The 27,061-nt window shown below is 37.0% G+C and overlaps 1 protein-coding gene across 1 annotated transcript in view; it reads left to right on the forward strand.

The window, feature by feature from the left end:
• The window catches only part of Sbf (SET domain binding factor), an 851,001-nt gene that overhangs the window by 792,078 nt on the left and 31,862 nt on the right, over positions 1 to 27,061 (forward strand). Inside the window, exons 34-35 of the mRNA XM_067143032.2 lie at positions 4,076 to 4,282; positions 23,950 to 24,032. Of these exons, the coding sequence (XP_066999133.1) occupies positions 4,076 to 4,282; positions 23,950 to 24,032 (290 nt within the window). The remainder of the gene's footprint in view (positions 1 to 4,075; positions 4,283 to 23,949; positions 24,033 to 27,061) is intronic.

Genomic DNA, 27,061 nt, shown 5'->3' on the forward strand with positions numbered 1-27,061 from the left:
CATGCCCAGACATATATAAGAGATGTGGCTTTACAATGGCGAAAAATGAGAGTATCCTCCTCCTATTTCTTCACAACCATTCCACACTTTTTATTTATCAACCCATGTTTCTCATAGAACCTCATTTTTTCCCATTACAGATTAGAACTTCATTGATGGTTTCCACTAGATTACTTACAGTTTACTATGCATCTGTCTTCTACCTAACACAGCTTCTCAATTTTTATACACGGCCCTTCCGACCCCTTTATAATAAGGCAAGACACCAGCCAACATTATGAAACAATAATGAATAAAAGGACCGCTAGATTGAGAAGATATTGAGAATGCTGCTATTTCTAAAGCCTTAAATTTCATTGGTGTTTTTTCTCCTTGTCACAGGCTTTTCGCCTGCAGGTTATATCAGGCTTGGTTTCTCAAAAATGTTTGCTCCCGCTCTCCTCCTGACTAATTTGATGTGATGGGTTTCTACTAGGATGATTTTGACAGCAATTTCAAACTGTTTTGTCATTTTTACTAAACCAATAATTTGTAAACTATGAGGTCCACAACCTCACCATGTGCTACTATTATTCATTTCCATCTGCATCATTTGTTTTCTCATTCCCTTGTTTCTTAGGTTAACGCAATTTTTAGTTTCAATTAGTATTTTAAATTAACACCTGTTTCACTGAATTTTGTCGCAATAAGTTGTTTTTTGCTCTGCTTATTGATGTAAATATTGTATATTTGTGCTAATTTTGTTTCTGTCTAGGCTCTCTTTTGTTTGTTTTTTCATTTGCTCTTTCATTATGTTTTTTAGCATTTTTTCAACTTATATAACCATATGATGTATTGAATAGGAGGATACTCTCATTTTTCGCCGTTGTAAAGTGAAAACCGTCAATACGGAATGATTCTGATATCTTGTAATAGAGATGTGGCTTTCAATAAGAGCATAGTGAAAACCCCCAACAACCCACGGACCGGGCGAGTTGGCCGTGCGCGTAGAGGCGCGCGGCTGTGAGCTTGCATCCGGGAGATAGTAGGTTCGAATCCCACTATCGACAGCCCTGAAGATGGTTTTCCGTGGTTTCCCATTTTCAGACCAGGCAAATGCTGGGGCTGTACCTTAATTAAGGCCACGGCTGCTTCCTTCCAACTCCTAGGCCTTTCCTATCCCATCGTCGCCATAAGACCTATCTGTGTCAGTGCGACGTAAAGCCCCTAGCAAAAAAAAAGAAAACAACCCACGGCAGAATTTATATCTTAATCTACTAAGAATACCAATCACAGGAATGATTTGATTAAAGGTAGTCTCCACCCAATAATTCCACGATAGAGTTTCATGTGTAATTAGTCCTAAGAATTGAGTATTCTGCACTCTCATTACTGTATGATTGAAGAAAACAGATTTATATCTAAATTTAATGTATGTAAAGGTTTGTGAAAATTTATGTAGTTTGCTTTTGTTAGGTTAATCGGTTGGAATTAAGATATGTTCCAAGTAATAAAATATCCTACCACATGTTATGTTCAAGTTCATGATTGCTAGAGCCTGTATAGAAAATATTAGTGTCATCAGCAAAAATGAATAGTCTTCCTTTTAACCTAAAATGACCAATATCATAAATGAAGATAATCAATAAAGGTCCTAGCACAGAACCCTGAGGGGCACCAATGGAGATCACATTTACATTACTCTCAGTATTATTACATGTTACAAACTGCTACCTATTAGAGAGATAAACAACAAACCAATCCACGGCAGTACCTCTAATGCCTGCTACTTCTAATTTATGCATTAGAATTTTATGATCAACTGTATCAAAAGCCATTTTAAGATGTATAAATAAATCAGCTACTAACATACCTGAGTCTAAGGCTTGTTGTAGTGTAATAATATTCTCAATAGCATTACTTGTGTGAGGTATGTCACCCCAGCACAGATCACACAAACATAAAAAGCACGCGACAATAAGGAATCATAAAATATATGAAATTGAAATATGTACTCGAGGTTACATAACTTAACTTACAGGTCGACTACAACTACGGAAAGGATGTGAAAGTGGTATGAAAACCCTATTGACGTCCATGGGAAAGTATGACCTTGTGGGGAAAAGGAGATAAAAGACATTCAACTTTAGATCTTTATTACATTAAAATGAAAGTAACATTACAACATAAAATGAACAAAACAGAGCAACATAGTAAGTGAAAATTAAAAACACCAACGTGCCAGTGAACTTAAGTTACTCTTTAAGTAAAATAAAATGGTAATAATGAAAAGTCAAGCTCTTCGAATAGTAAGAGGCTAGAAACTGAACACAGAACCTGATTTCAGAACTATATGAGGCAAACTCAAAGGAAAATCAAATTTTACATTGATTGACAGTATCGTTAAACAAGAAAATAAAGTTAAATTTACATTAATTACAAAACTGTGAACAAGATAAGAGAACTAACTGGGTGAGTTGGCCATGCGGTTAGGGGCGTGCGGCTGTGAGCTTGCATCCGGGAGATAGTGGGTTTGAATCCCACTGTCGGCAGCCCTGAAGATGCTTTTCTGTGGTTTCCCATTTTCACACCAGGCAAATGCTGGGGCTGTACCTTGTTTAAGGCCATGGCCGCTTCCTTCCAACTCCTAGGCCTTTCCTATTTATTTATTTATTTATTTATTTATTTATTTATTTATTTATTTATTGACTTGTGGCGTGGCTCAGGCTATGAAGCCTGCTGTTATGCCAAACCATCTCATATGTACTACATTGTACAAACTACAGAGTATTAGGATTTCTAGTTACATATAATTAATTATAAAATTAAACTTAAATAATAGTTATAAACAAAAGGAAAATTTCTGAGAGTCACTTTTAAAAAAAAACATTAAATACTAATTTCTTAAGTCTATGTACCATTTATAACATGTTTTTTAAAATACATTTCTACTATGTATGTCTCTAATTACAGCCGGAAGGGAATTCCAAGAGCGTATGGTTGCAGGTATGAATGAGTTGCCGTACCCGGTCGTGCGGTAAATTGGGAAGCTCAGCAGGGAAGAGGTTTCTGACCTTGTAGGTATACTGTTTGGAGATGACAAGTATTTAAGATCCATTCTCAGATAACTTGGTGTGTCTGTACGGAGAATGTTGTGAACAAGCGAAACAGAGTGAAGGTTTCTTCTCTCCGCTAAATATAACCACGACAGCTGTTCAAGACAAGGTGATATATGGCAATACCTGGGCATATTTAATACAAAACGGATGCATGTATTATAAGCCCGCTGAAGTTTAGCGTTAAGTGTGGTGTTTAGGTTGTTGTATATTACGTCACCATAATCGAAGATGGGTAGAATTAAGCTTTGAACAAGTAACTTTCTCGTATTTAGAGGAAGGAGATCCCGTAAACGTTTAAGAGAGTGCAAAGAAAAGAATAATCGTTGGCATATTTTCGTCGTGTGCTCCGTCCAGTTTAAGTACTTATCAAAAATGAGGCCAAGGTTTTTTCCTATCCCTTCATCGTCACCATAAGACCTGTCTGTGTCAGTACGACGTAAAGCCACTAGCAAAAAAAAAGAGAGAGAGAGAATTAGTGGTTTCTCGGTCATCATTATTCATGAATGGTACTTTGCAGAGAGAAATATATATTCTCTTTGGTCTCCCAGTTATAATTTTTGAAATCATGGCAATGTTTTAATTTTGTTCAGTGACGTTACGTTATATACTAAGGGGAGCCTTCTGTTGCAGATTGATGGATAGGAGAAAAAAAAAAAAGTATGAAAAAATGGAAAAAATAATTTTTTGGCGGTTGAAACTTAGGTGCCAGTAGCAAAAACTCATTTGCCACAGCGACCTGGGGCTCGGGATTTCTGCGCCCTTGGTGTACACAATGACTGAACACAACTTACCAGCAAGCGAGTTGAGAGATAGCAAACTGAGAAGAGAAAGCATGCTAAGCAGACCTCCCACCCTACCTAAATGAGCACGGCCCACCGGTCACTCAGAAGGATGCTTACAAAGTATATCGACTATAGCCTATTATAAAGATTTTGTGTGATGTATGTGACATTTATTTTCTGTTTTTTCTTTTGCAGGTGTAACCACAATACAGACATCTAGTCTTCAATACTATGACCACTTCTCTTCCAATGTAGCTGAGAATCGAACACATGAAGGTTACCTTTATAAGCGAGGAGCATTGCTGAAGGGCTGGAAACAGCGCTGGTTTGTGCTTGACTCTATAAAGCATCAGTTGCGTTATTATGATGCTATGGAAGATTCTCATTGTAAAGGATACATAGGTAAGTAGAAAATATACTTTAGTCAAATGCCTTGGCTATCAGTATAATTGTTCATATTATTATTTCATAAACCTTCATTGAAATATGTATCAGTAGTCAGCTGCACTCCGGAACAATGTGACAACCTTCCACGTTGGTAAATAACACATTATTGGTTATTGAGAGAAATGCAGAATAAACATTGTACTTCATTATAAAGTTAGTTGTAATGAAATGGCGTATGGCTTTTAGTGCCGGGAAATCCCAGTTGTGAAGTGGGTTAAAAGTGTGAAAACACTCTAGTCTGTGATCCAGTGCAGTCATGTTCAACTGCTTCATCATCCGGTATCTTTGAACCAGTACCTTAATATTGAAATGTCACATAGTCTGCTACTATCAAACTTGATTTTTATTTATTGAACTAGCATTTATACCCGTTCTTTGCATGGGAATTTGTAATGGATTTTCTTCCTGAATTTATTGAAGTTACATGCCTGTATTCAATCATTTAATATGGCATGTTAAGCTGATATTTTTCTACGAAAGCACGTGACAGTAACCTGAAGTACAATAAAGCTGACAGAATGAGGACGATTACCGAGTTTATTGTACGGTAGAGTTTCTGGTCCTAACACGCGCAAAATTCTCCATGCTTCTCGGCTACGTATTGTTGTCTATCTGACCGCTGGTGTATCGCTGTGGCTGAAGACTCATGAAACCCATCGTTGATGATAACTTCCCTTATTATCTGTTCTGTCGAAAAGAGTAAAATGGCTCTCTAGTTATTCCCGTTAACCCAATTTGAAATGACGTGCATCTCGTGTTCCATGGGACTTGGACCAAAAATCCAATTTTTCTTAAGCATCTCCATTATTATTTGTTGTACAGTAAATACGTATACAGCATAAAATAATAGAAATAACATACTTAAACTTTTGTTGTATGCTTCTGATAGACCTAATTTAACCAGTATATATTGGGAAATTCTATAAGTGCTAATTCCAAGTGATACCTTGATGTCATAATTACCTGATAATACAATCCCGAATGATTAATTACAAAATGCACCCGCTTTTTGGCTAAGACCACTGGGACTTAGACTGCAAAACCATCCGTTAATGATATCTCCCTTATTAATTGTATCAAAAAGGTGCTCATGAGAAAAAAGTTTTAGAAATTGATTTCCATTAACCTTTTGCCCTCGAAGATTTTGATAGCCATAATGTCTCCCAACTTGTAATTTTTTCAGTCAGATTTTGCCATAATGGGAGATTATCGTTCTACGATGCGATTTTATTTGATGTAAATAAATATCACACGAGAACACGTTCATTTCCTTGTATAAATTACTTTATTTACACTGTACGTCACAACACACAATTATACACAGTAGCAAGTGACACTATATACAACACTCAATAGCGGAGTACCCTAAAGTCGATTCTGACAAGTACAGATATCAACAACACTGACGGGCGTACTATCGCATATTCTCTCTTGAATTCACCGCCTCACTCACTTGAGACCAATACTCAGACTCCACCTCGGAGCCCAACAGTCACTCCCAGTCCATCACTTGCCTGAGTCCCAAAATCTAAGAACTGCAAACTTATGATTGACTTCTGGAAGAGTTCTTTCAACACTCTAATGGAACACACTTGAAACATCGATCAACCAGCTAGTCAAATGGGTACTCGAACTTTCCTTCAGTATTTAAAAATGTACATGGAAATATCTACAACATCAACATTCGTAATGTCTCTACATGTATCTGGATAATAAAACCTTACAGTAAGTTTCCAGAACCCTTCATATATACCAAATATAGTACAATAAGTTTAACATACGAACATTATGGAATTTAGCATTAAATAATCTATAATTAAAATATATTAAACATACTAATTGAAGGTTTTACACCAGTTACAGCATCGTACGTACAACAAGATGTATTATGAAACACATAATTACATATTTACAATTACTTTGTACAGATTCAAATTGCAGACATATTGTACACAAAGACATAAGAAAGACACAGGTAGTTTTTTCCCCACATTTTCATCGGAATTTCTGGAGGGTGTGTTACTTTTCAAAGCACAGTCCTGGGTGAAGTCCTGGTTGCTTCTCACAGGTTTTGCAGAAGTGAACCGTTTCTCGCCTCCCCCCACCTTGCCTATTGCTGAAAACCTGGCAGTCCTTCATTTTTCCTTCAGAATGGGGAGGAAGCAGATGCAGTTTGCCATTTAGTCTCACTTCATCATCTGTAGTGGATGGCCTGCCCCTTTTCCGGTTCTGAGTGTTTCAGATGTTCCCAGCAAGTTGTGTTACTAGGTTCTTCCTGACCTTCAGATGCAACATTATAGGGTTGGATTGCTTAAAGAGAAGATATGCATTCACGATGGATACCTCCAGAAGCCAGGAAAACATTTTCCGCCACCACTTAACCGATTTACGATAAAGGGGTACGAGCCTACATAGTGGTCAGAAACATGAACTCCCCATGTACTTATTATAACCACATACAACAACTGGTTTATGGACAACTTCCTCAACTCCTTTCCTCATTTTCCTTTTCACGGCCAGAGTGGAATTGTAGAATGTCGACAGCATGTCAATAATTCTCTTGTCCCTCCAAACTACACATGAGATGTTAATTTTTCTCACTGCTACCATGTCATGCTGCTTCATTTTCTTTGTTGCTGCTTTTTTCACCTGGGGAGGTAGGCCTTTCCTGCTGACCATTACAGTACCTGTAATGTGGACTTTCAGTGTCAATACTTCAACTGCTAACTCATAACTAGTATAAAATCAGTCCGTGAAGACATGAAAACCTGTTTCATTGGTAGCCTGCAAAATTTTTGTCACTAAATAGATGACAATCCTAGTGGTAACAGGTAAATCAGGCCTAATAAGTGCTTGTGTTGTCACTGCAGCATAGTAAGGTTCCATTGCACACACATACCCAGTAACAGAGTCAGAAGGCACATAAATACAGAGTCCCCACTTGATTGGCTTTTGCTTGTTATAGCACTTGAAAACAGTACAGCCCTTGAAACCTACAGTGTTTTCGTCAACACTCAAGTTGTTTTTTTTTTTTTTTGCTAGGGGCTTTACATCGCACCGACACAGATAGGTCTTATGGCGACGATGGGATAGGAAAGGCCTATGAGTTGGAAGGAAGCGGCTGTGGCCTTAATTAAGGTACAGCCCCAGCATTTGCCTGGTGTGAAAATGGGAAACCACGGAAAACCATTTTCAGGGCTGCTGATAGTGGGATTCGAACCTACTATCTGCCGGATGCAAGCTCACAGCCGCGCGCCTCTACGCGCATGGCCAACTCGCCCGGTACACTCAAGTTTTGCACTGAGATGAAAAATTCCTTGAATTTCGTATCCAAGTATGACACTATGTTTTTCACTTTAGAGCCCCTTGATTTGGCCCTACCTGGTCAGTCTGAGGGGATGAGAGATGAAAATTTCAAAATATTTGTAGAAATCTATCCCTTGAAAACACATCTTCGTAAAATAACTGCTTACCTAACCAGTCCTCACTAAAATATTCCTGAATTTCTGCCTTACTGTTCATTCCCACATTTATCATTACACTGATAAAGGCCTTCATTACTTCTACTGTGACATCCTTCCCTGAACACCTTATAGACCACTTATGAAGTGGAGTGTTTCTCTGAATTTTTAGTTTTGCGTATTCGTTACCCTCTCAGACATCCTTGTAATGCAATTAATTTGAATTTGCTTGCAGTGAGCTCGCAGTTGCGATCAACAGTATTCTGTAAGAAGAAAGTCAGCTCCCAGACGAAACTATCTTTACATCGGTCTGTTTTCAGACCAACTTTGCTTTATGGGAGTGAAAGCTGGGTGGACTCAGGATATCTTATTCATAAGTTAGAAGTAACAGACATGAAAGTAGAGAGAATGATTGCTGGTACAAACAGGTGGGAACAATGGCAGGAGGGTACTCGGAATAAGGAGATAAAGGCTAATTTAGGAATGATCTTGATGGATGAAGCTGTACGCATAAACCGGCTTCGGTGGTGGGGTCATGTGAGGCGAATAGAGGAGGATAGGTTACCTAAGAGAATAATGGACTCTGCTATGGAGGGTAAGAGAAGTAGAGGGAGACTAAGACGATGATGGTTAGACTCGGTTTCTAATGATTTAAAGATAAGAGGTATAGAAGTAAATGAGGCCACAACACTAGTTACAAATCGAGGATTGTGGCGGCGTTTAGTAAATTCTCAGAGGCTTGCAGACTGAACGCTGAAAGGCATAACAGTCTATAATGATAATGTATGTATGTATGTATGTATGTATGTATGTATGTATGTATGTATGTATGTATGTATGTATGTTATTATAAGACACGTCTAAAAATAAAATAATATTAAAATACGAAGCATAGCAAACGTCCACCTAATAAATTAATGATAGCATCAAAACCCTTCAAGTACATGCATTTCTTGCCCACCAATATTAGTTATGGTATTACAACCCCAAAAAATATTGGCTTACATTATTAAAAGTGAACTCCAGAGTATGCATACAGAAACAACAGAATTGCTTAACTTGATGTTGTATATTCTGTTAACGTCAGTTTCTAGTGAACGCTTCATGAGTGCCTTGAAACGAATTACAACCTATTTAAGGAATTTGATGACCAACCAGGACTGTCTAACCTGTGAACTGTAGCTATAGAGAAGGAACTGCTATGGCATCTTTACAAAACGGCTGACTTCCGAGATGAGGGTAATAGATATGTATGCTGAAATGAAGGAGAGGCGAATTGAATTAATTAATTAATTTATTTATTTATTTATTTATTTATTTATTTATTTTAATTTATTTATTTATTTATTTATTTATTTATTTATTTATTTATTTATTTATTTATTTATTTATTTATTTATTTATTTATTTATTTATTTATTTATTTACACCCACATCAGAGCACGTAAGTCAATCCATATACACTACGGTCTTCACAATATTAGTTGTAATGTTTTCTCAACTTCCTCTTCTCTTCCCAGAACTTCATTTTTTTCTCTAATGGTGTACTGTTTTCATTTGACTGTTTTTAATTTTAGTCTTGTATCTCTAATTCTCAGAATCCTCTTCTCTTTTCTCTCTGCAATTCGTTTCATTGTTATATTTAGCTCTTCTAAATCATTCTGGTCCTCAACAAACCAGTTGCGCTTGGTTTTACTTTTCCAAAAGAAATTGAATAATTGTTTCAGTAGTCTGGTCTCTGGTAGTCTTACTATGTGGCTGAAGAAGGCAATTCTCCTTTTTCACATTTTTTTCACAATTGATTCATTTTCCTGATAGACTATTTCATTACGCAGCAGTCTTCATTGTCCATTTACTTGATGTTTTTTATTGATGATTGTCCTGATGATCCTTCTGTCTATTTTTTGGATTTTATCCGTTGTTGCTTTGGTATTCCACTTAAACAGAGTTTCACTTGCATAAGTTGCTTCGGGTTTAACTACTGAACCATAATGTTTGAATTTGGCATTTGTCGAGAGAGATTTCTTCTTATATGTTGACCTTGTGACTCGTTGTGCTTGTCTCAGTTTTGTTGTTCTGTATTCTGTTGAGGCTTTCCCATTTAGGTTCCAAGTTATAATTCCCCCAAGATACTTGAAATTTTTTACAACCTTAATTTGTTCGTTATCGTTTAGTTGAATGACAGGGGTGTCCATTTCAAAGGTTGGCATAATTTCTGTCTTCAAATGAAATTTATAATCCCACTTTTGCTGCAATGTTTTCTAGCTGTTCAATTTGGAATTTAGCCTCTTCCACATTATTTGCCAGTAGTGCAAGATCGTCTGCAAATGCTAAGCAGTTTAGTTTTATATTTCTGCCAATCTTGATGTTCAGTTGACATTTCTTTCTCCGTTCTCGCATGACCTTCTCCAGTACTACACTGTACCGGTTGGTACACCTCTACGCCGCACTTTTGAATTTTCCGCCTTAAAGTATTCCCCTACAGCAGAAACTCTGAACTTTAAAAACTGAATTATCTCAACAGTTTCTCAGAAGATGTCACTGTGTTAATTTCGAACTGCTTTTGTTTACTAATTATCAAGAAGTGTGGACATTTCTCTGATAGATGTCTCTACAAAACTATGACCATGCACCCTGGTGCGAAGTGGTAGAACTTTATTTGAAGAAATTTTGTATTCATAAGTTTGTTTCTTTCTCCATTCTCGCATGACCTCCTCCAGTACTACACAATTAAACAAAATACGTGAGAGACCATCCCCCTGCCGAAGTCCAGTTTTGATTGTAAATGGCTCTGACAATTCTCCTCTAAATTTAACTTTTGCTTTAGTATTCTTGAGAGTGATTCCAATAAGGTTGATCAGTTTTCTGTGAACACCAAATTCTTGAAGGGTATTCAGTAATGACTCCCAATGAATACTGTCATAAGCTGTTTTGAAGTCAACAAAAGTGATGGCTAGGTTCTTACTTCAAGCTCTTTGGGGGCCGATGACCTTCGATGTTAGGCCCCTTAAAACAACAAGCATCATCATCGAGCTCTTTGATGCTTCATAATCCACTCAAGACTGATGATTTGATCTGGACAGCTTCTGCCTGGCCAAAATCCTCCTTGGTACTCTCCAAGTTCTTGGTCCAATTGTTCCTGTATTCTTGAGTGAATAATTTTAGAAAAGATCTTATATGTGACATCAACAAGGGATATCCCTCTATAATTATTGGGATCTGATCTATCACCTTTCTTGTGTAGGGAGTGGATTATTGCTGAGTTCCATTCCTCAGGCATTGTTTCAGGGTTCCATATGTCAATAATAGATTTATGCAAGTTTCGGAGAGTTTGATCTTTGGCATTCTTCCATAATTCTGCAACCAACTGATTTTCTCCTGCTGCTTTATAGTTCTTGAGCAATTTAATGGCTTCGATCACTTCCTCATATGTTGATGGTATAACCTTTTCTAGTGGTGTTTTGTTTTTTGGTTTGGGATCAAACTCCAGATATTCTCTTGGGTCTTCGCAGTTTCATAATTTTTTGAAGTAGACTGCCAAGATATTTGCATTCTCTTGGTTGTTATGTGCCATTTTCCCATTTTCATTTCTCAGCATAGGTGTTGGTGGAGTATACTTAGACTGATACTGTTTAAACATCTTGTAATAATCCCTTGTTTTATGTTGCTTGAATGATTCATCTATTGTTCTGAGCATTTCATTCGGATGATTCCTTTTAATTCTTCGAAATTCTTTACCCGCTTGTCTTCTAGCATTAGTTAGTTCTGTTCTGGATTTGAAAGTTTTTCTTTGTTGATCATTTAACCATGCTTTGTGCCTTGTTTGAATTGCCTTATCGCACTCCTCGTTCCACCAGACATGTTTCTTCCTCCTTTTAATTGGAGCAAGTTCTTCAGGTACTGATTTCAATTTATTAATTATCTCCTCTAAGTCATCACTTAGTTATGTTTAGATCTCTCCAAGTATACTTCATTATTCATTAAATAAGTGGGGTCATAATTTCTCTTCCTATTGGATTGGGCAGGCGTACGTTTTCTCTTTGATGTCAACTTTATTTTTATTTTGGATATGTAATGATCTGAATCAATGTCTACTCCACGGAGAACTCTGACATTATAAATTTCCTTATGATAATTTTTATCCATTGCAATATGATCAATTTAGAATTCCCCCAATTTTATGTTAGGACATTTCCAGGTCATTAATTTGTGTGGTCACTTCTTAAATCTGGTAGTTTCCAAAATCCATGGTCTGTACGAAGTTCAGTTAATCTTTGACCATTCCTCTTTGTTAATTTATGAGCTGGCCATTTTTCTACTACTGGGCGGTATCGCCTTTCTCGTCCTATTTTTGCGTTAAAATCTTTCAGCAAGATTTTAACATGTGCATTAGGGATGTTTGATATCATATGGTTGAGTTCCTCCCAACATTTGTCCACTTCTGCTCTATCCTTTCTGTTTTTGTCATTTGATGGTGTGTTTACATTTATCAAGGTGTAGGTTTTGTTTTCTACTTTAATTGTTAAGGTTGCTGTCGTCACCATGCTTAAGGAGAAGTCTTCTGTTGAGTCTATTGTACTATTATGAACCAGAAATCTCACTCCGAATTAAGGGACATTCTTCATTACCCTTTTCCCTAGGGGTCCTTTATAGAGACGATATCCTCCTGATTCAATTGGATCCTGATCTCTATTTCGAAGTTCTTGAAGTGCTGTTATTAAGATTTTATGTTGATCCATTACATCTGTTAAGTGCTTCAACTTACCAAGTTTCATTAGCGAGTTAATATTTAATGATATAGATGTTGTTTCCCATAGGGAATCTGAAATATTTGTCCGGAATGAGTAAATTTATAATACCAATATAAATGGTCTGTTATTGGACATTATAAATTTTCCAGCTAACTCATTCCTGGTTGCCAGCGTTTCGCCCTCGTGTGCTAGGTTGGAAAATTTATAATGTCCAATAACGGACCATTTATGTTGGTATTATAATTTACTCATTCCGGACAAATATTTCAGATTCCCTATGGGAATCAACATCTATATCATCTGATAGCCAAGCAGGCATCAATTTTTGGTAAAGGGACAAAGTCTCTCATAGTGCATTGGCACTGCCAGTGGCTCCAAGTAACCTACGCAGTGGCCTCCATGGTATGCACTAGCCAGCGTCTTGGTAGGTGTGCTGGATACCAACTGATGAGCCCAACCTAGCACACGAGGGTGAAATGCTGGCAACCAGGAATGAGTTAGCTGGAAAATTTATAATGTCCAATAATGGACCATTTATATTGGTATTAATATTTAATGTTGCAAAGTATGAAAACTTTCCTTGCTTGTTGAATTTAAGTTTCTTCGTAAATTGCTGTGCCTGCATGTCTGTTGGGCTCACCAGGTGCTCCGATTCACTTTGATCTTCTAAGTGACATCGCACTGTATCCGAATGATGTCTTTGCTTGGGTTTTTGATCCAAGCCGGTGGATTTATTAGTTAGAAGACTCTTCATATTTGGTTGATTGTCTGTTCTAACCGAAACATTTCTGACCGAAGTCAGGGTTTACAATTCTAGATGTGGTCTAGAAAGGTGAAAGATAACCCCAGATGTTCAAGGGTTCTGGGTTGGCATTTCCTCCTAACCCAGAATATTGTTTAAAGTGACTTGTCCAAAAATATGTTTATTTCTTATTTCTCTTATTAAATCTACACAACAATGAAATATATTGCTATTTGTTTATTCTAAAAATATGTTATTTGACAACTCTCGCTGCCTATTTAGTCTATATTTAAAAATAAAACAAGTGCAGGAATAGTTACAGGTTGTTATAGGGTTTTTCTTAGTTTGAGTCATTAATATAATATTGAATGCAGGTCTGTATGCATCGAAAACAAATTTCTATGTATAATTTGATTAAAATTTAAAAATGTCTGTCTACCCCCTTACTTAGTTCACGCGCCGCCGCTGTTTGTTAGTCTCATTCGTAATGGAGGTTAGTGGCTGTTCCATAAAAAAAAATAACGGCCAGTACTGTAATTCTGAAACAGGTCTATCACCATGGCTTACAAATCCACTTACTGACCTAAAGTGGAATTTAGGCAGGCCTACATCACCTGTAGTTGACGATCTCCAAGCAGTGTTGGAATTTTGTACACTCCAGCGAGGTCCGGGTTGCGGGAACACATTATCACCTCCCCCAACACCACATGCATCGCTGTCATTATCATCACTCATATCACTTTCTGAAACATCACTTTCATCAATTGCCTCGAAAAGTTCATCACTTTCGTGGTCACTATCCGTTAATTCACTCAAAATTGTCACCAATATTTCATCCTCTGTCAAGCCGGGCACCGCCATTTTCCCACGATCACTTTCCATTGAGCATACACATCACCAAGGAAACAGAGTAATATTGTTTTCGCATTCTAAAAGTTGTTGTCTGAAATTCGTTCTCACAGTGTCTAGAAGATAGCAGCACTCAGTGAGTAATAAATAGAAGTCGTAATGTACTCCACAGAGTAGTTATGCGACGCAAAACCGTGTGTCGAATAGAGCTCGACACACGAGTGTTAGCGCTGAACGGCGGCTATAGACCTGTTCATTTTCTGTGAAACACTTTCCCTCCTTGTCAATACTTGACATTTTATTATAATTATCTACTGCACATGTTTCGAGAGCTACTACTCTCTTCTTCAGCAGTGCCAAAATATCAGATTAAATCCTTGGGCTTGATACATTTGTATACCTAGCTCGATAGCTGCAGTCGCTTAAGTGCGGCCAGTATCCAGTATTCGGGAGATAGTAGGTTCGAACCCTCTGTCGGCAGCCCTGAAGATGGTTTTTCGTGGTTTCCCATTTTCACACCAGGCAAATGCTGGGGCTGTACCTTAATTAAGGCCACGGCCGCTTCCTTCCCACTCCTAGCCCTCTCCTGTCCCATCGTCGCCATAAGACCTATCTGTATCGGTGCGACGTAAAGCAATTAGCGATACATTTGTATAATACAATCATCAACGAAACAAATTATATATAAATCTTGAAATCGTTAAAATATATCTTTGTGTCTAAACTGTTCACTTACGCTTAATATACCATTTAGTAAAAACTTAAAAATTTTCAAATCACAAAATGAATAAAACCTATTAAGTTAGTCACTATATAATACTAAAATTTAAAATCTGCTCTGCTCTTGAAACTTCTCCTTTCCTTAAGTCTTTATTTACACTTAAAAAAGAAAATAATATTTGTTTGTTTCTAAACTGTTCATTTACCCTTACTATGTCAGTTATTAAACACTTTAAAAGTAGAATAATTTCCAATTCATAAAATGAAAAAAACCTATTAAGTTAGTCACTATATGCTAAAATTTAAAATACTTCCTGCTCTATTCTTGAAATTTCTCCTTTCCTTAAGTCCTTATATACACCTAAAAAAAGAAAACATTTTATTTAAAATTCTAATCTGTAATTCAAATATCTTATTTCTTCCAATAATTGTCAAATTAACTTACTGCTCTAGTTTGGAGACCTTTCATATAAATCAGAATTTCTCCTTTTATTCCCATCCGACCATGCTAGACATTTTAACCGTCAAGTTCCTTTAAAATAAACAACCAACAAACCAACTTTAGAGACATTTTTACAAGAAAAGATGACAATTCAGATGACTGGAGAATTTTATTTTTGCTTACTTCAGTTTTAGCTGATTCTAAATTGGTCACAATTAAAACATTACACTTGTCTGAACCAAACAAACATGTCGTTGCTCCTCTGCTTGCTGCCAATGACCTTATGAAGCTAGCTGCTACTTGTCGCTATGCTGCCGGTTACGTAATTCAGGGGAGGGGAGGGGGAGCAAGTCAACGACTGGAAAGAGAGAATGAAAGAAATAGTTGTTAATGTGTAAATAAGGACTTAAGGAAAGGAGAAATTCCAGGAACAGGGCAGAAATTATTTCAAATTTTAGCATATAGTGACTAACTTAATAAGTTTTATTCATTTTATAAATTGGAAGTTATTCTATTTTTAAAGTGTTTACTAAATGACATAGCAAGTGTAAATGAACAGTTTAGACACAAGGAAATATTATTTTCTTTTTTAAGTATAAATTAAGAATTAAGGAAAGGAGAAGTTTCAAGAGCAGAGCAGTTTTTAAATGTTAGTATTATATAGTGACTAGCTTTATAGGTTATATTTTTTTTAGAAATGAAGATGGAGATAAACTTTTGGACTTTTGTGTCAGAAATAACCTGATAATAAAGAACACATGGTTTATGAAGAGGAATAGCCATAAGATCAGCCGATATACTTGGGATGGACAGTATGGAACACTCGTCGATTTTATAATAACAGACCGAGAATGAGGTAGATACATCATGAATACAAAGATAATTCCCAGTGAAAGTATGATCATTGATTATTAATTGCGGAATTAAAACAAGTAAAAATCCCTAAAATTGTACTGAAAGAAGACATCCAAAGATCAGGATTTGGGAATTGGAGGAGGAGGATAAAAGAATGGCATTCCGGGATTGGATAAAAAGGAAGTTGCCTAACACAGAAATGCGAAGTGGAGAAGAAGAGTGGGACAATTTAAGACAGGCATTTGTGGAAGCAGTAATTGAGGTTTGCAGGAAAACAATAGCAAAGTTTAAGGGAAAGGGGACACGGTGGTGGACAGACAAAATAAAAAAGAAATGAAAGAAAGGAACAAGGTAAAGAAAGAAATGGATAAGGAAAAGCAAAAAACATATCAGAGGGATGAGAATATGGTAGCAAGTTTACATGTGGAATACAAAAGATTGAAACTACAAGTAAAGAGGAGTATAAAGGAGCTAAAGGAGAAATGCTGGAGAGAACTTACGAACAAAATTGAGCAAGGTAGTCGAGGAAATCAGAAACTATTTTACAGAGTAATAAAATCGAAAGGAATAAATCAAGAAAAAATCAAGGCATTAGAGAGAGATGATGGATCCATAGTACACGATGAAAAGGGTCTTCAGAAGGTGATGGCAAAATATTTTGATAAAATTTATAACGAGGGTGACTGCTCGGAGGAAGAAGGCAATAAGAAAACAGAAATAATAGATGGAGAAAATAAAGAGAACCTGATAACATGGTTGGAACTTGAAAGGGCAGTGAAAGCAATGACCAAAGGTAAAACAAGTGGAAAAGACTAATTCAATGCTGATATGATTAAGGTAGCAGGAAGCAGTGAACTGCAGTGGCTATACCGAGCCTTCATTGCCATGTGGAAGGATGAAAGGATACCTGAAGATTGGCAACAAGGAAGCATTGTACCATTGTTCAAAAAAGGAAATAGCAAGAAATGTGAAAATTATTGAGGTATAACCCTATTATCACATGTGCTAAAAAGAATGGAGAAAGTCATAGACGAAAGACTGAGGAATATAATAGAAACACAGTTAGAGGAAGAACAATATGACTTTAGACCGAATAGATCAACAATAGACTTGATATTTACAGTGCGAACGATAATGGAAAAACATCTGGAAAGGAACAAGGAAATCGTCGTCGCATTTTTCGATTTGGAAAAAGCTTATGATACAGTTAAGAGAAAAAGAATGCCATTCCAGGATTGGATAAAAAGGAAGTTGCCTAACACAGAAATATGAAGTGGAGAAGAAGAGTGGAACAATTTAAGACACATTTGTGGAAGCAGCAATTTGAGGTATGCAGAAAAACAAAAGCACATTTTAAGGGAAATGAGACACGGTGGTGGACAGGCAAAATAAAAAAAGAAATAAAACAAAGGAACAAGGTGAAGAAGGCAGTGTACAAGTGGGGAGTGGTGACTCTGAAACATTTTATACAAAAGAAGGTCTCGAGCAAGGAAGTGCACTATCGCCATTATTGTTTATTATAATGATGGTTGAAATCATTAAACGTGTAAAACAGATTATCAGTAGTGATGAAGTGAATGCTTTGGTATTTGCAGATGGTGTGCTGATTTGGGGAAAGGGAGAAAAGGAAGTACAGAGGAGACTGGACATTTGGAATGAAAATCTGAAGTAGTTTGGAATGGTAATTAGTAAAAAGAAAAGTGTAGTCATGCACTGTGGAAAAGAGAAAAAGAGAAGCCACTTGACTCCTGGCAGTATTTATTTACAGAGGAAATAATAGACACTATTGTAACTTACACAGATCAATACGTGAACTACATGAAACAAAATTTACTCGTGAAAGGGATGCTGAGCTTACAGACCAGATAGAGATAAAAGCATTTTTTGGCCTATTGTACTTGGCAGGATCTTACAGAGGGAATAGGCAGAGCCTTGAAGATCTCTGGGGCACTGATGGAGATGGTATAGATAAGTTTGCACTGGTAATGAGCCTCAGGAGATTTAAGTTCTTGATTCGTTGTTCAAGATTTGACGACCGCCAAACTTATGAAGAAAGAAAGGAACATGATCGACTAGCGCCTGTGCAAAATATTAGTGTTCTTGTAGAATCCTTACTGAATAATGTATCACCTGTTTGCCCTGTTTATGATATATCCCATGTTTGTTTTTTATGCTGAGACGTATGAACATAGTTTCTCCCAACATAACATTTTCTCTGCGATTAAAATTGTAAATACTGCAAAGATACCTAAAATTTTGAAGAAAATAGTTCGTTATAAGAGGCGGCTTATTTTGGGATCAGAATTTCACTAAACCATTTTTAACTGACTCAAACACACCTATATAACATAAGGAGTACTTCATGGCTGCCAACTTGAACTTCCCGAAACTTATACGTCAGGGGATCTCTCAGGCTCATTGCGACCTGCCTTAAAACTTTATATATTGTGACCGACGGAAGGTTAAGGACAGTGAAATAGGATAATATATCAACATTTCAAGATTCTCAGATTGACGTCCCTTTTGACCAAGCTCTCATAAATACAAACTGTTTCCAATGTTAAGTCTGCTCGTCAAATCAAGACCAGAGTTCAAAGAAACTGCCAGCAAGTTGCATTTTACCGTTTACAACTAATAATTACAAAAGCATACTTCAAACCAATACATGATGCAGAATATTTCCAACCTCTTTGACACACGTATTAAGACTTTAAGCTTTAGACACTATTAAGTTATAACAGGATTTACAACTCAAATTTTAATAAAATAGGTCAACTAACAATTGTTTTTTAAAAAACAATGAACTTAGGAATTTTAGCCAAATCTTATTACTGTGAAGATATTACTGTGTTTTGGATGTCAGTGTTATTAGAATCAACGTCTATCCCAATTTTATCACTGCTATTTTAAATTGTTAAACTGTCCATTGTGTTTATACATGCCTATGTTCACGTATTTTACCACTTAGTTTTTAGGTTCATAATTAAGTACAAATTAGTAATAAGCAAATTAACAATGACAGGTCTTAACCTTAAGATAAGTTAAAAAGGCTGAGGATGCTCGGAAACTGAGCTAAACATGTCCCTTTTAATGTGGTATTGTAGTAATATGAATTTCTAACAGCACAAAATCAATTGTATTGAATAGGTGGAATATAAAAAATAAAAATTGTATGCAAATTATAGCAAATTTCAATACGGGTCTAAACATGAGAATAGTTACATGTAAGAACCCGGTTCCCAAGATTACATTGCAGGATAGTTTGGATGCTAACTAGGAAGATGATTTCGCAAGTGAAGTTTTCTATTCTATGAATATTGAATTTTCACGACCGCATTGTAATCGAAACCGGTTTCGATTTCCTATTCTAGTTTTACTCTCACAGTCCCCAAAATGTCCAACTTATTACCATTAGCTACGATACATTTTATGCCAATGGGTTGCAATTCAGGTAATTTACAAGCACTCTTTAGATTATTATACCAAGCAAAATTAATCAAATTCACTACACTACCGGAGTCTATCAATGCAAGTACTGGTTCATTATTTACTTCAACTTTAGTGAAAGTACCATGGGAAGGAACATGCCCGTATATCTTACTACATTCAAGAGGGCAAACAACTTCATCCAAATCACTTGAATTCTCAGAATTTTGAAATTCAGAAGTTTTACTATTAAGTTCCAGTCATTTGTCACGTCCGTGGAAGGAATTTTTTGTATGTTGCCGAGAACCACATAGGTAGCAACAAATATCCAGTTTATGGGTCCTGGATGGACAAGAATTCCTAAAGTGCTCAACTGAGCCACACATGAAACATGTTTTAAGGTTAGCACGATTGTTTGTTTTAGGAGTAACAGGACAATTGGGATTAATAGGGGGAAGTAGGTGTACAGGTCTGGACTCGTTTCCATGCTTCACATCTTCTGCAAAAGAACACGCTGCCTTAAGTTCTACGAAATTAGTAGGACACTTCATAAGGGAAAGGTAAGATCGATAGACAGGTGATATACCTTTTAGGATACGTACCACCATTTCTTCTTCAGGGACTGAAATTCTGAATACCTTGCAAAAGAATTTTGCATCAACGATATATGTAAGTAAATTTTCTTGCAGGAACTGTGTCCTAAAACAATGCTGTGGTATCATCTGAAGGGCTAAATAGGGAATAAATTTGTTAAGAATCAACTCATGAAAGTCATTAATTTTACACTCCTGAGAAATAACCTCAGAGATCTCTCTCTTTAGAATACCCTCAATGAGAGAACAAGGCCCTATACATGCCTAGGTCATCAACTGAATATACACTAGCGGATTCCTTCATTTCAACGAGAAATCTTAGAAATCTCAGACATTCATCAATCGAGGGTACTGAAAAATTCTTAACTCCACAGAACAATTCTTTAAGGGAATTATGGGAAGGAGTAATATTTAACACAGAAGTGGCAACACAAGTAGACGCTTGTTCATTTGAATTGGAAACTATTTGGTTAGGATGGTTATTAGAGTTAGGACAAGAGCAATTTCATTTTTCGACTACAGATAAATTTTCCATCTCTCTACATGCTAACATCAGGTCTAACTCAGTAGAGATACTAGAGGCGAGACATAAGACATGTTAATTCATTGATATATTCAGCAGCAGGCTTAATTGTCAAAAAGTCTTGAATCCAGCCACAATAATGGAATGATCTAGCCTTGAGCCAGTCTACTTGAACCTTAGTAGGCATTACCTCAATAAATTCATTCCTGAAAGCTTGAAATTCCTCTACATTATTCTTAATCTCAAGTATGGACTCAGCTCTACGTTAGATAGATCAATTGGAACCTGGAGATGAGTTGATAAACGAGCTGCACATTCAGTTGCAGTGCCAGCTGACTCCAAGCCTCGTATCCAGAGCTCATACGAGAGCTCAGATTTCCTCAAATGATACGGGAACAATACAATTCGGGACATGATGGATAAACATGAAACAAAAAGGACAAAAAATTAGGAGACATACTTGCACTTCTTTTCACAATTGTGCATACAATTACAGTACATAATTTTCTTTCACAACCCAGCCATTCAACACCATTTCAAGCACGTTAATCAAGAAAAGGGAGAAAAGAGAAAGACAATGGTTAGCAGCAAGCCCAACAATAAACCAAAGCACCTGCTACTACTTACTGACCCGCCAGCGCAATATAACACCCAATTACACTAACGGTCAGCAACAAATGCACCAGCCGGTACTTCCTCTAAGCTGGTGTGAAAAAGTACAAGGAAAAACAAATCAGAGATAACAGCTATGAGGAAGCATCAAACACAAAACATGTACTTGCCAATTAACAGGCCCATTAACACCTAAAGAACGTGGATAACATGAATAGATACTGCATTGAATGACTCTAGTTTATGAAAGAAAACTTAAGTTTTCAATTGTATCAAAATTTTAATTTAGCAAGAAAAGGTTAAATGAGAAAAATCCAGTGGACATCGTCCTTTAAGAAAAACAATAATAAACAAAATATTACAATTAGCAATGACCAAGTGATACTAAGTTTAAAAATTAAGACTTTAATCTGCTTTTCTTAACTTATTTTAAAAGAATTAAAAAAAAAAAAAAGTTGTAATCTTGAGATTAAATATTAACAAGTGAAACTTGCATAAGTAGGGTTTTGCATCAGCATGGAAATCTAGTCCAACCCAAATTAATTTCAGGAACTCAAATGTTTTCCACAAGATGGGAAACACCATGCCAAGAAGAAAATATTTTAATCAGAGAGATAGAAAACAATAGGAAATACTTTACAGAAGCAAGGATTGAAACCAGGAATAAATTACACAACCAACTCCCAAAAACTAGTAGTGCCATGACTACATCAGGAAGAACTCAACATAATAATCATTGCTATGGCAACCACATAAGTAGGTAAATAGCCAATCGCGGCGTAAGACCGCAACAAATGTCCAAGCACAAAAAGCAAAAGAAAAACCAACCCACCCAAAGCATAAGATTACCAGGAAAAAAATATAAGGTTAAATTTAAAGATCAAATAAGCTAAAGAAACTAAAATTTCCTGCCCATGCGGATTTTCCACATAGTTTATAGCCACATAGGCGACATTAGTGATAATTTACATACTCAGACATAGCCTATTCACGGGTGAACAATGATACAGTGAAGTTAACACATATCCTTTTATCAACACTAACAAAGTCTATCTTTTTCACAAATTTCTGAGGCAGATTTTACTTCCATATCATCATTTCTCTCCAGGTTATTAAACATTCAATGGCCGCAGGAAGATTTTAGGTTTCCCCAGTACAAAAGGCACACATTTGCATGAAGAACTTTTCAACGAAAATTTTGGGTAGTCATCACTGAAGTTGATTTTATGTTGTTTGCAGTACTTACCTGTAGAGATCCAATATTTAGTGAGAATAATTCAGATCGAAGTATACTCACAGCACACATCATCTCCCAGGTCACATTAAATGATTAAAGATTCAAAGATAAGCAAGGACGATGCCAAAAGCAAAACAAGAAATAGTTAAGGGTTTTAAAACCCACGCCGCCAGATTACCATCCTGGATCAATCCTCCACCCAGATGCTAACATTTTTGGAGACAAGCCAACACGCTCACTCACTATCACTTCCCTACACAAAGTGAATTCCATCATGGTTACTCTTAGCTCCAACAAACGTGCCGTGCACCGATTGGACAAGGAGCGGTAAGAGGGGCGTCCTGCTTAGCTCGTTACCGCGAGATCGCAGCACACAGCAGAGATCATAGAAATACATCCATGGTAATTAACAAATATGTGTATGGAGCTTTAAAATAGTTCCTTTCAGTCCACAGGCAGAAATATAATCCTTGAGAAATGAGTAAGTGCACAATTACTGGTAGTACAGGAGAAACCACCCATGTTAATAAATCAAATGAAAATAATTCCCACAGCTGAAGAGCCAGTCCAAAACTGTTTCTGGGAAATGGGTTTTAAATGCGTAATGCTGTAACAGACCTTGTGCAAAACAACAGTGCAGGACGATCATTATCACTGTCACCTGTCATTTAAGAGCCCCTACATCGACTTCAACGAAAGATCTTTGCAGCAAAGAATGAGGACATAATGGACCTCATGCCCTATATACCTCCAATTCATCATCACTATCTCAAGAATCTCCTAGTTGAGATAATTACAAGGTCAACCAACATTGTAAACAATGAAGAAGATCACAATGATGAATTTATCCCAAGGAACAGGCAGTAAACAGATTCAACATACAGAGAGAGAGTAAGTGGTATACATTGATGATGTAGCAGAAATGACACAGTACGCTACTTTTGATTAGTACAGCAACATGACAAATATCATGGTTCTACTGTACTAACGATAAGTACCATTATGAGGAGCCATTGACCTGGATTTTGGACACCTTTAGACAACAAGCATCCTCAATTCCAGATTGTGCTTTAGAAGCAGTCCCTTGGTCAGTAAAACTATTATTTACGATAGTTTCTGAGCCATCCACTGATTGTTTTAAATTCATATCCATCCATTCATTCTTCATCACATTTTTTATTCTGGTCAGTGGATGATTTTGAACTTTTAGATTGTCATTACATCTCGTTCCATTAGGGGCCGATGTCCTAGATGTTAGGCCCCTTTAAACAACAATCATCGTCATCGAAATGACACAGTACAACAGTGGTTATTCCTTTCTTAAACATTTTTGTATAACTAGTAATTGTACATTAAAGGAAATTGTGTTGTCCTTGGTCATTTTTCTGTACATATTACTTTTTTCTTACAGATTTGGCTGAGGTTATGTCGGTAACACCAGCTGCTCCCACTCCTGGCCCACCTAAGAAGACTGATGATAAGTCATTCTTTGATGTAAGTACTTCCACTTTTGTGCATCATTTATCAATGTTATTTCTTTTGATATTGTAATAAATACTCTTAAATATTAATTCAATGTATAGGTACAGGTGTTCCACATTTCTGATTCTGTTTACGTGCCCCCCAATGCTGTAGCAGTAGTTTCTTAAAATGGCAACAGATCTACGAGAGGCATACTATATTGTTTTACGCTTTATTTTTATTACGTCCAGGTATGGTTCACATTTTACTTTTGAGGTTGGTGACGTGTAACTAGTGTCTTGTTCGACCATTTGGTAGCAGCACACACACAGGGACCAACAAATGCACTCCTCATAGCCATTTCATAACAACACTGTCAGCGTAGGAGCAGACAACATGGAAAGCAACTGTCAGGGACAGCGCTATACGGCTTGGTTCTTATGGAAAGAAGGTGTGACCACTGCAGAAATTCATCTGCGCTTGCTGGCAGTCTGGAGAGAACATGCGCCATTACAGAAAACAGTTTACAACTGGGTGGAAGGTTGGAAAACAGGGCGCACATCGGTGGACAAGGGAACCAGTTCTGGAAAGAATGTGACAATGTCAACACCAGCCAACACTGCCCGGGTCGAACAGGCCATCCAAGGAAACAAATGCATCCCATTTACGGAAATGGAGGCAGCCACGGAAATTAGCCAAATACCCTGCAGCAGATTGTGCACGGCCACTTACAGTTGGGGAAGGTGTCATCCATGTGGGTGCCTAGACTCTCGTCTGCAGACGTAATGTGGAGGCATGTGGACATGTGCAGAGAACTTGAGCAATGCCATGATCACGTTCCAGCCAACTTCATGGCTAGGCTTGTGACTGATGATGAGCCACAAACGAAACAACAATCGATGCAATGAAAGCATAGGGGCAGTCCACTGCCAAAGAAATGTGATTATCACCTGTTCAGGAACATGAAGAAACCTCTGCGTGATAGCCATTTTGCAGAACTGAACACAGTTGTCAAGGCATGGATACGCATCACTCTGAAAGAATAGTTTCAGGAAGGTCTGGAGAGACTGACACATCGATGGCAAAAGTGCATACAGTTACAAGGAGATTATGTTGAGACGGTGGACGTAACAACTGATGTGTAATGTACTTCATTAGGGTAGGAAAAAATAAGGTATAAAACAATATAATACACCCTTCATATATAGATAAAATCCCTATTCCTGTCCGTCTTTCACGGCAATATTGAGAAAACGAGAACTTGTCAACAGTTGAAATTGACACCTGATATAGCTTATTACCTCCCCTTTGTTGAAAAGTACAATGAACCTCTCACAACAGTGATTTTTGAACCTATTAAAGAAAGCTATGTTTTCTTCTTTCAGCAAAGTGATTGTATCATATTCACTATGTTGATGCGCACAGCTCTGTTACCATCAGGTAGAACTCTGAGCTTGCATTTGGGAAACAGTGGGTTTGAACCACACTGTTGAGAGCCCTGAAGATGGTTTTCCATACTTTCCCATTTTCACATCAGGCATGTCCATCTAAATCTACTATCTAACTAGAGACACACATTAACATTTCGTTGGTCGCAATATATAAAGTTTCAAGGCAGGTCGCAATGAGCCTGAGAGATTCCCCCACGTATAAGTTTCGGGAAGTTCACATGGGCAGTTGTGAAGTACTCCTTATGTTATATAGGTGTGTTTGAGTCAGTTAAAAATGGTTTAGCAAAATTCTGATTCCAAAATAAGTCTCATTTTGTAACCAACTATTTTCTTCAAAATTTTAGGTATCTTTGCAGTTTTTACAATTTTAATCGCAGAGAAAATCTTATGTTGGTGGAAACTATGTTCATACGTCTCAGCAATAACAACAAACATGGAAATTATCATAAACAGGGCTAAACAGGTCATATATTCTTCAGTAAGGACTCTACAAGAACACTAATATTTTCGACACAAAAGAAAATCCGTGTCGTTTAAGTGGGCAGTAATCGGAGAGTACTAGCATTTATGTGATACTGCACACGGTGGCAACACACGAAATAAAAATGTTTTCCTCCAACTTTTCATCTAAAGTTACATTTTCACCTAAAATATGAGATTTCATGCAGTTCTCCATAAACCGCTACAACACCTGTAACGATTGCAAGCTATCGAAAATATGAAGTGAATTAACGGTGAGTGAAATAAGTATAAATACCAAGACGATGGGCACCACCTGTAAAACAATTACAGGAATATATAACTATGTAGAGCAATGAGTAACTCCCTCTCCCAAGGCGACGGTCATCAGGCTGACGAAGCTCCAGACTTACTTTATAACCTTACCTGTTTATCCCTGAAATTAGATTTGGGTAGCATGCCAGGTTCATCCTTACTCTACTGATAAAAAGATTTACTGCAAGTTTGATACCAGGACTTTACTCCCAAAATAATAAACAAAAATATAATGAATACCACAATAATCATCACTTAAAGAGACCCCCTCCTGATTGCCGTCCACAAAGGCAACATACAAACAGCTACGACCAACATTAATCATTACTTCACGAGACCTACTCGTTTGTCGTTTACAAAGGCAAATATAAACACTACTAACAACAACCAAATCATTACTTGACGAGACCTACTCGTTTGTCGTTTACAAAGGCAAATATACACACTACTACCAATAACAAAATCATTACTTGACGAGATGTACATTTCTTAACATACCTCCAGGTAAGAGTCCCACTACACTCACTACTGTTACAGAACAAAAATCGTATTCTGGTAAAGAAAAATACGACGACTTTCTCTACGTACGGATGCAACCTTCTTTACTAAGAGCATCCCTAACCTTATTTACACACTTCTTCATCGACGTCTTGAGTCCTTCCCGACTGCTGCACAGGTTGGTGTAATGCCTCAGGTTTCTGCAACTGAAACTGGATACCCGGCCGACGATTTGCTCGACCAAGAATTAGCTCTGTGCACAACCACACATCCACTACCGAATCTCGATTCTGTACACATCACCACATCCACTGTACATAATCTCGTAGAAGAATTGTA

Source organism: Anabrus simplex, chromosome 3 (assembly GCF_040414725.1).
Source record: "Anabrus simplex isolate iqAnaSimp1 chromosome 3, ASM4041472v1, whole genome shotgun sequence".
Taxonomy (NCBI): Eukaryota; Metazoa; Arthropoda; class Insecta; order Orthoptera; family Tettigoniidae; genus Anabrus; species Anabrus simplex.